At 32.3% G+C, this 10,643-nt stretch overlaps 1 protein-coding gene across 1 annotated transcript; it reads left to right on the top strand.

Annotated features, from left to right (window-relative positions):
* Positions 1–3,800: 3,800 nt before the first annotated feature.
* LOC134237935 (uncharacterized) lies at positions 3,801–10,208 on the top strand. The gene is made up of 6 exons (XM_062720076.1): positions 3,801–5,024; positions 5,111–5,375; positions 5,729–6,018; positions 6,244–7,062; positions 7,248–8,040; positions 9,319–10,208. Exons 1-5 carry the CDS (start codon positions 3,995–3,997, stop codon positions 7,871–7,873), a joined length of 3,030 nt encoding a protein of 1,009 aa, XP_062576060.1. The 5' UTR covers positions 3,801–3,994; the 3' UTR covers positions 7,874–8,040; positions 9,319–10,208.
* Positions 10,209–10,643: the final 435 nt, after the last annotated feature.

Below are 10,643 nucleotides of genomic sequence, written 5' to 3'. Positions count from 1 at the left end.
CTATTTTTAGTGAAAACTGTTGTACTGAAACTTATACATGTAAATTAAAAGGGCGTAAGGATTGGAAAAACTTGAATTAATACAATGCCCCGGATAAGGAAAAAGATTTGTGTCTGAAGAGCTTTGAAATCCGTGCATACATTTCCTGATTTCCTGATTTACGACAAAAATAGCTTATTAGCTGTACGATTCAATTTCAGCTGTTCGCAAATACTAGTATGTCATGTTATCCTTTTGTAGGAAACTGTTACTAGTACTCAAATACACATCTATTAGGCTGTTATCAACAAATTACATATACATGCAGAAATGAACACGAAATATTACTACCAATATGAACGAACAAAATTATACAATTGTAATACCCCGCTTGAGCGGGAGAGTATATAGCAATCGGTATGTCCGTCCGTCTGTACGTCTGTCTAGCTGTACGTTCGTCCGTCTGTCTGTTGCGCTTTGGGGTACCAATCTCTTATCCGCAACTCATTTCATACCACTGAATGAAATTTGATGAAACTTTCGCAGAATCTTTATTACATATTACCATTGTGCTCCTCGTATTTTACTTTTTGATCCGACACAGATTTTGTGTTCACAAACCTAAACATGGACACTGCCATTTTATACATACGGGAGGAGGGGGTGTCATTTAGTGAGTTCATTGCTCAGAGTACCTCTAGTTTTATTTGACAATTTATACAATAAATATAAGTACCGATAACATTTCTAAACTAGATTCTAACACATTCACACAATTTTTAATGAGATTCTTTGCATATTTTACATGCTTTAAGATAATATTACAGATATCTTCATTAGAATGTAAAAAACGATGACTTATCTGAATTTGATACAAAATGCCTTAAACTATTGCGTGTTGTCCTGAAACGGTTTCAGCGGATTGTTCGTAATGCTAAAACGAATATAAGAAAATGGATTTTTTCAATTTTTTTTCTGTAGAGAACTGTAAATGAAGTCGTAACGTTGCGGAAAAAGACATGATCAGCGTATACTCCAGTTCTGTGATACCGCTGGTACTACGGTACTGGGGTATTTCTATTTTTACCTATCTCAGACTTTATTTGTCTTATATCCTACTTTTTGTACGTGTGTACATTTTATTCCATTATATTGAAATATTTCATCAAATCTACAGCGACACCTCATATTAAAATAAACTAATACATGTAATTCAATTAAATGCTGCAATTATTGGCCCTTATTCTGTTTGTTGGTTACACATCAATTTTATTTCAACACGTACACGCATTTATTTAGTTTCAGAGGTTGTTTTTTTTTTAATTTTTGGTGATAAAGAAATTCAAATGTTATTTGAAAAAAAAAATATATTTCAATTGATACTTAAATAAGAAATAATTTAAAAAAAGGTATGGAATAAACTGATTTAAAATCCCTCAAGTGCTAGGTGCTGTGGTAAGTGTTTTTATGTTATCTCGATTAGTATTAAAATTAGATTAATATTTATTTTTCATCAATTCTTTATTATATGAAGAAATTCTAAACATAGCGAAGGAAATATAAACATGTCTTAAATGTTTCCGTCTAAATATAGATTCGAATTTATTCATATGATAAACCCGGATGTAAGGCGGGCCAAGGCGGTAATTATTTTTAAAATAAATATATGTTCTCGCCTGTAGGAATAATCTTTAAAATATTATATAAAGCACAGCAAAACCATGATAATGTAGGCATATATATAGTTTACGATATTCATTCCTACAATACGTGATATATTCTATATTCATTTTTTATTTTACATAAACCGTTAAGTAGACAACAAGTAGTTGAAGAAAAGAAATGAACTTTATTGGAATAAAAATATTTAATGTCATAATTTACTTCAAAATAAACAAAAATATAAAACTGTAAAAAGAAGTGAGCGAGGAAGTGAAAATTCTGTAGTCATTTATTTTTAAATTATAAAAAGGAACAAGTATTTACATATTTCAATAATTTGATTTTTTACTAGAGTGTGCATTTCATATTTTCAATTACCTAAAATCTATCTTTGCGTCAACCCCCCCTTATACTTTAACCAGGTAAAACGTAATTTAAGATTGATTTGCAATTGTTATTGAGAGGCGGATCTTGCACAAAGTTGAATCGACGTATATGCAGATTAATGGCAAAATCCATATAAAGAAGCTCATAAAAGTTACAACCGATTTATAGGCTGCGCATATATGAGTATAAACGGAAATCCAAAGATGATATTGAAAAGATGCTTGCAAATAAATTTCTGATTGACAGTATCGTTGTAAAATTGTTAGGTAACGGATTTTCCCATTATTTTTCGATCATGATAAGGAGCACACAGCAGGTGTGATGGGTCGAAACGAGATGCTCACTCCTCTTTAGCACTTGGACCCCCCCCCCCCGAATATGTTGGAGGTTTGTGTTTGCTATGCTATTATTTTGTATGATTTGAGCTTCACTAATGTTCGTTATCTCCATGTGTTTCATTGTAAGAAAAAAACCTATCACCTGATGTTCATATATTTCACAGTACTCCCTAAGAGGGAATATTTAAGAAAATATGATCACACCATCCCCTACTTGTTATCAATTTTTTTTAGCTTATGAGCGCCGAAGGCAAACGCGAACTTTGTTTTATCAGGTTCGTCCGTTGTCTGGCGTCGTCGTTTTTGTCGCCTATGTCGTACATCATGAACTTTTCGCAATTTCATTTCTTGTCCATACAGAATCATTTAGTAAATTTATAAATATAATTTATCATACCTTTACTGATTTTTCCTCTATAAGAATAAGGTAGTAAAATTTGAATAATACACTATAAAATCACAGTAAATTGACTAATCCCTGTGCATTAGATTTTACCTTTGTATCGGCATAATATGTTGATAAACTTATCCCCTGCGTTAGTCAAGTCAGTTATTCGTAATCAATCTTTTTACTTTTGTATCGGTATAATATAACAGTTAAAAATTAAAAAGTATAATCATTGAGGGAGTTAGCAAGATTCCAGTTCCACGCGTTGCCTCGGGAAAGAGTTCTGGTCTTTGGGAACTGGAATCTTGCTATCTCCCTCAATATATACTTTATCTGTACATCAAATCAAACTTAGAAGAGTATTTTTGATCAATGAAATTCAGGTTTGTTCAAATCAAGAGCCATGGGATAGGTGGGGCAACACTTGAAACACATCATTATTGTCATGATAAAAAAAATGGCATTAAACGACTAAAAAGTCATCAGTAGGAGCGAATTTGAAGAAACTTGCCTCAAAGTGAATTATGAAAAATTCATTGTGAAGGAGTGAAATAATTTTTAATCTCTCTCTATTATTCTCTCAACAACAATACCATTTGCTTTAATATTTCTTTCGAAATTACATCTTAATGGACAGTCATATAAAAACCAATGTATTTAATATTTTTCTCTTTTTTGAAAAATCACGCGAAGAGAGTACTTTTTCCTGAACACATTCTTTCTCTCTTTGTGTATTGCTAAATATTAATCATATAAATGTTATAAAGAAAACAATAATATGCATAGTTACCATAAAAATATATATTTCTTTCAAAATAATTATCGAAAAAATAAGCACAGTAGATAACAGAAATATTTATATGAAGATAAATGCTGTTTCCTGGTAATCTGACTGTACATTTATATGTTAACATAACGTTTCCTTTATAGTTTATCATTTAAGTTATCTTCAATTTTGAAGAGATAAAAATTTAAGTGTTGATGTTTGCCGATTATTTACAGATTCGGCACGGAAGTATAAAAATGCACAGATTTCCTACCAAATTATTTTAATTAGCTAAAAATTAAATTTAACATGGCTGAACCGAATCAATTGCTACCATAAGTATCATGGAGAGAGGAGGATATTGCCATTGTCGAAGCAGGTTTCTCTCTCAAGTATAACACCTTTTCGGATTTTTTCAAGATAATTTCAGTTAACCAGCAAAATGAAATACAAACAAGAACGAAAGCCCGTGCAATGATAAGTAACTTTGAACGAGAAGAAAGAAACTATTTTCAGCTGTTCAAACCTTCACAGTATGAAGTGTCCAAAGCAGATACAGCTATCACAGCTTTTGAGAGAGATCTTAAGCAAATAAAAGACTTAACATTTTTTCCAACTCTGCGAGAAGTTTATGCAGGTGCTGAAATCTTACAGAAAACTATATGTTTGATTACATTACAAAACGGTACAACACAGTTCAAAGGGATAAGTATTCATCCTTTTCTTCATGAGGGTGAAGAAGATCCGAAAACCATCGTCATTGCTTTGAAGTTTTTCGAAGGTGGTGTATATCTCCAAGAAGTTAACTGGCCCGAGGAACGCCCATTAGAGACATCGCCTTTCAATCTTATAAATAAAGATCATAGACAATGCCTGGATAGAAGATTCTGCAACAGCTTTGACGTCCTGAAAGATGACTTTGACTTCAATTTCCTCTGCAATGGGACAGACGTGAAAGTACTTGTTGAAGGTGGTTTGACGTTTTTTGAAGTTCTCGGCGATGTTTGTTACGCAGATAAAGCTGCCAATTTCTTTGCTAGAAATATAGTTAGTGCTCATCAGTCAGATCCCTGTTATAGGGAGGTATATACCCGATTAATGGATATAGATACAACCATATATCTAAAAGAGGAGGAAATTCAACGCGCTAATGATGAAAGAGATTCAAGGAAAAGGGAAAAGTTAGAAGAACAAAATCGTGCAAAAGCTCATGAGAAGCATTTAAAGGAATGGAACATTTTCGGAAAAGGGGACAGTTTTGCCGTTGCCAGTTTATATCAACTTGAGCTGTATGTTTCTGATGGAAGCAGACATGATACATTTCATCCTATCTGTACATCTGTTGACACTCTTTTCAAATCGTCCCTTTTTGTGCAGAGAACAAAAGGTTTCAATTCAATAGTGAAATACAGTGGGATTTCTTGTAAAAGTAAGAAACCCGCAGTGATCGGAAACTTCCCTTTGATTTCAGGAAAGAAGGAGGAATATATCTTTATTCAACTAAGTGAGTATATTTTTTATTTTTTTCAAGAAAATATATGCATCTATATATAGATTTTTTTTATACATTTTATTTTTTTCTTTTCAAAGAGAAGTCACCCTATATTTGCTGTCCACCAGAGGATCGAAAACACGGTAATGCGCACAAACACTTAAAAGCTATCACAGAATCTAAAACAGAATTAGACGAAATACAACCATTTCCGGCAATTAAGACACCACTTGAAGCAGCAATAAGCATCTGCCTTGAAATGGAAGGAAGGCGGATTGACCATATAGAAAATGGAACACTAGAACAATGTCTCAGCAAGGAAATCTATGGTTCGCAAAGTCAAGAATGTATTGAAAAGTTTCGGTATGGTATAGTTGGTTTAAACTGCTTTCAATCATTTCTATTGAATCTTAAATAATTTAAAATACTAGTAACAAAGATACATATAGGTAGGTTAAGGATATTTCCTCTTCCTTATGAATAAAATTGTATTCGTTTAAGAATACATCTGTCTGAGCCATTTGGAAATTATTTGATGAGCAAAAATTTAACATTTCAACAAAACACTATTTTTGAAGATAACATGGTATGCAATGGATGCAAGTATTTAGAAATATTACAGAACAAACTTTATGTGCGGTATTTGTAATTTTTCTTGTTCAAGCCTTGCAACTGTTACCATAAATCTTTGTATTTATATGTTATACTATTCGTAGGGAAAATGTTGCTGATATATCGAAAGACGAAGATCCCGAGAAGTGTTTGGAAAAAGTTTCTGACGAAATAAACATTCCGATATACGTTCTTCGATTCAAAAACAAAGGAAAATGTTGGAAGCGATATGTTCCTTCAAACTTACAATCACCTGAGAGAAAACGGTGTACATTTCATATCACCTTACTTCAGATAGAAATGGGGGACCATCTTTGGTTTGAGAGAATCGTTCCAATCAAAGGATGTAACTGCAGTAGTTTTTCGCCAGAAGTTGCAAACTTAAGAAAAGAAGGTAAACTTGAATAATAACAAGTGTCTTTTGTGGACTTACGTTAATGTAGATATAAATTACCAAAAAAAAAACCCATTTGTTTACGCTGATAAAAGAAGTAATTGAAAATAAATACATAGATATATTCGTCTTAGAATGTGTTGGGGGGGGGGGGTGGTTTAATAATAATGAGGCGTACATTATCAATACAGTTATATTGTATAAATCTTATCTCTTTGCTTCAAGACCAGGGCTTAACTGGAAAACTTCATATCGATAGAGACCAAAGACATACCCCACTTGTTACCTTTCTGACGGATGATCCAAAAATTGATTTATTTACCCACGAGAAGCGACAATATCCACTTTTTACAAAGTTTTCTGAAATACGTTCGATTCTGGATCGACCAGATATGAAAGACAGAATGATTGAAGATTATGATGATAGTTTCTATTCCCTGTATAGGTGTTTCAGTAAGGAAATTTTTGGAACCGAAAATCATTATGAATTGATAAGGAATGAGGTACTTTATGAAATACTTAGCAATCCTAGTGTATACGCTAAATTTTTCCGCGACCATCGGCAATCACGCCATCAGGAAGAAATGGACGAGTTTTTGGATAACTTTCGTTTTCGCAAATACTCATTTCTTGACAAATTTAAACCTCGAAGTGTACTAGAGAAAAACGATGTCTTATTTTTTTCAAATCGCATTGAAGATGGTTTGGAATTAGAAGACCTAGAGCTGTTTGCCATTGCAACGTGCTTTCAGTGCAGTATTTATGTTGTGTCTATTTCAAGAAATGACACAGAAAAAGATGAATTTTCAGGATGGAGAAAAATAGAAAAGCTTCGGGTGAAAGCTAAGCCTTTGAATTTGGAAAACAGGATATTTCAAAGTCGATGTCAAAGTACAGTGGAACATTATGTTACTCTGTTCCAGACATGTGCTGGAATTTATCACAGAATCGTAGGGAATAACGAGTCTATCGTATGCAACTGTTTGCAAGAGCCACCAATAGTTCCTTTAATGATTAAAAGAGATGATTCCATCAAGAGAAAAGGTGTGTATCTTTTTTTCTTATCTATTTTTAGTTAAACTTTAAAGTAAAGTTTTTATAAAACGAAAAAAGTAATATGAAGGAGACAAAAGTAAAGCAGGATTCAAATCGCAATAAATAAGTTCAAACTCACCGATGATTCATGATTTTTAAAATGTTGAACTTCTTATTACTTTTGTTGGTTCTAGATTTTGACATCGGAATCATTCGAGTATATCAGAGGATTGACAGTCAACTCTATAAGACACATCAAAGATTTGAATTCTGGATAAGATGTAACGTGATATTCGAAAAGTTCTGCGCAGATTCCATCAATCTTCTGGAAGGACGAAGGAAGAAAAGCAACATTGCCAGTATTACAGGGTCATCTGTTGGTTTGATAGGGGGTGCACTAGCAGTTGCAGGAATTCTCGCCGCTCCATTCACTGCGGGGGCATCTTTTGGACTAGTGGTAGCTGGTGGTGTAGTTTCTGGTCTCGGAAGTGTTACGTCTGTGATTTCGAAACTCACAGAGTTGGGTTTAAATGGAAAGGAATCAAATTTCTCCGAGCGGCTACAAATGAATATGAGAGAACATTCAAGACGCCTAGAAAATGAAACACAGAAACTTGAAGAAATCATGATGAAGTTGGATGAAATTGTTAAACCGAGAAGAGATGTTGAGGATGAATTATCAAGAGCAGATCCTGTACGCTCGTCTGCCGTCTACCTGAGATCTGTTAGTGGATTAGCCTCCTTACCAGTAGCAATATTAAGAGCGTTATCACGAGCTGTTGTCGCTGCTGAAGCCGTTTTTATTCCAGTGTCTGTTTAATAGATGGTGTTATTTTAGGGTTATCGGTGCGAAACTTGTACCAGGGATCTATTACTGGAAAGTCAAAGGAGCTAAGGACAATACGGAACTTTCTAAAACTAACTCGAATTCAGACGGAAATTTGGGCATTTGGTAATGATGCAAGTCAGTACATGTACGAATGCCAGGTATGTATATATTGCAGGGGACTGGTGTAGAGCCTTTTTTTCTTAGAAATATGACACAAATAAGCAAAAAAATTACATGTTATTATAGCTGGTAATTTTAAGGGTTAGTTTCAAGATTAAAAAATATGTTTAAACAAAAAGTTTTAAACATTTTTTTTTATTATTCTCTCGTATAATTCTCTTGTATAATTAGAATCTGTTTCAAATTATGTTTAAAGAACATAAACTAAACCAAGTTCAAGTTCATTTATTTCACTCACACCAACATCAGTGGTACATGAGGTACAATATATAAATTAGTCGTCATAATTCTGTAATTGTAAGAAAAATAATAAATATAATTATGATACAATAGCATAAATGAGAGGCATAACATATGTGCAAAGTATAGCAATAAACAAACAATGAAAAAAGAATAAAAATAAAAGAAAAGAGGATATGGTCACATTTAACTTATGGAGGACAGACGGTGTCGTTTATTTTAGATATAAATATACAAAGGTTTTTTAAAGATTTTAAATTTGTCGTTGACATAATTTCACAAAACTTAAGTGTATTTAGCGTTTTACAATATCTAGATTGTAAAAGATTCTTTCTGACACTATTCAATGTTTTACATTCTAAAATGAAATGAAATTCGTCTGCTATTTGCCCTGTATTACACAGTTTACAAACCCTTTCATCTAATGGAATATTTGACCATCTACCAGTTTCAATTGGGAGATGGTGGTTTGAGGTTCTAAATTTTATTAATATTTTTTTGAGTTTACTAGGTAAAATACTTAGATATTTTTCGAATCCAAAATCAATTTTAAAAATTTTGTAAATTTGACCTTTTGATGAATTATTAATATCACTATGCCATTTTTGAATAAACTGGTCTCTTAATCTTTGCTTCACTGCTACAAGTATCCAATTTCTGTCAATGGAACTTTGTTCATACCAAATGTTAGAGAACCCACAAGAGGTTAAAATTTTAGAAATGAAATCTACCCATGAGTTTTTTGGACCTCCTTGAAAATATTGAGAACATAATTTATACAAACCACAAACTATTTTTGTTTTCTGAAGAATTCGGGGTAAGTAATTTTAACCAGTAGGAGATCATTCTTGTAAAAATAGTAATATACAATGGGAATCGCCCAGTCTCCCCATACACCATATACGAGGGCGTGCTACCTAAATGAGTAATTCAACTCTCTTTTGTTTATACATTTGTATAATTATGATAATGATTGACTCTATGTTCGTCTACAAGGTTTTTTGTCGTTTTTTCAGGATGAAACCACTGAAAAGTCTTCCGAGGAGGAACTGAAATGAATGTTGATTTGATGCGCAGTTTACAGCATATGTGCAAGTTTGACTGCTTTATGTGACGTATCTGTGTTATTGATAGAGAAAATATAACAGTTTTTTTCAACAGATTTATTAATCTATGAAATAATTGATGAAGTTAAACAATCCAAATCATTTACTTTCTCATGTTTGAAATATATTGTTCTATAATTAATTTTTATAATTAGATCAAATTTTGTAGATTAATGGACTTTTGTGCTGATTTTTTTAGAAAATATAATTTACTTACGCTTCTGTCAGAATGTTCTAAAGTTTGATCTTATTTATTGAACATAACAAATTTACTTTTTCGGGTTTGTAAAAGTCGAAGTTTCTTTGTTCAATCTTCTAAAAAAGAGAAAAGGTCTGTTCTAAAACGGGATTCGCAAGCTTTTGGGGTAATTTTGTTGTAAAGTTATCAAAGCATCCATTTGATTTATCCCACGGGCTAAACGTTTTTGTTGAGGGCTTAACGATGTCCCTGGAATTTTATGTACATCTATTTACCTAGGCAAACACCTCTAGGTAAAGTGGACACGGAATGACCAAGTGATCTTAATATACCAATATAGATAAATTTTACAAGGAAAAAGCAAAATAATAAAAATCAGCCCATGTCATTTTTCTAAATTTTGTTCATTTTTTTATTCACTAATATTTTCCAAGTGTCATTTCTTTTATGTAATAAGATACATCAGGTTATTGAAAAAATTGAATGTATAATCAATTGACTTTGTCCTCCTTAAGAAACAGGAAGGCAAGAAGAGGGTAAAAGAATAAAGACTAAACAATTTTAGCGTGATTACGCTAGTTGTTTGCTTTAAGGAGAAATACGGAAGGTTTTTCATTCTCTAAAAACAAGGAGACAAACAAAATAAAGAATAATCAACTTTTCTAAATTTGTGACATGATATTAATATTCTTCCAAAGAGATAAAAATGCTTGTACTAATCTGTCCTTAATAGCATTCATTCCTTATGCGTATTTTTCGCATTTTGAAGCTATATTATATAAAGTAGAAACTGCAAAATTTCTCATTTTCTATGTATTTCGTTATTGAGCAAAGTGTCCTTGATCCCATCTTTATTGTTCACATTGTTTATCTTTAAAAGTCGTCATGTCAGGTTTCGATATACATTTAATGTATTTAAACTCAATATAGGTACGTTTTTAAACGGAATGGAAATTTTGATTACATTTTTAAATTTGTGAAACCTTGAGTCTTTCTTCATTGCTCTGTTTAAAAGCACTCTTCATCATTGAATAAA

Source organism: Saccostrea cucullata, unplaced genomic scaffold (genome assembly GCF_032062105.1).
Source record: "Saccostrea cucullata isolate Sc308-1 unplaced genomic scaffold, CSIRO_AGI_Scuc_v1 ctg14855, whole genome shotgun sequence".
In the NCBI taxonomy this organism is placed as follows: domain Eukaryota; kingdom Metazoa; phylum Mollusca; class Bivalvia; order Ostreida; family Ostreidae; genus Saccostrea; species Saccostrea cuccullata.
Note: the sequence above shows the minus strand (reverse complement) of the source record. Positions and strands in the feature narration are given on the sequence as shown.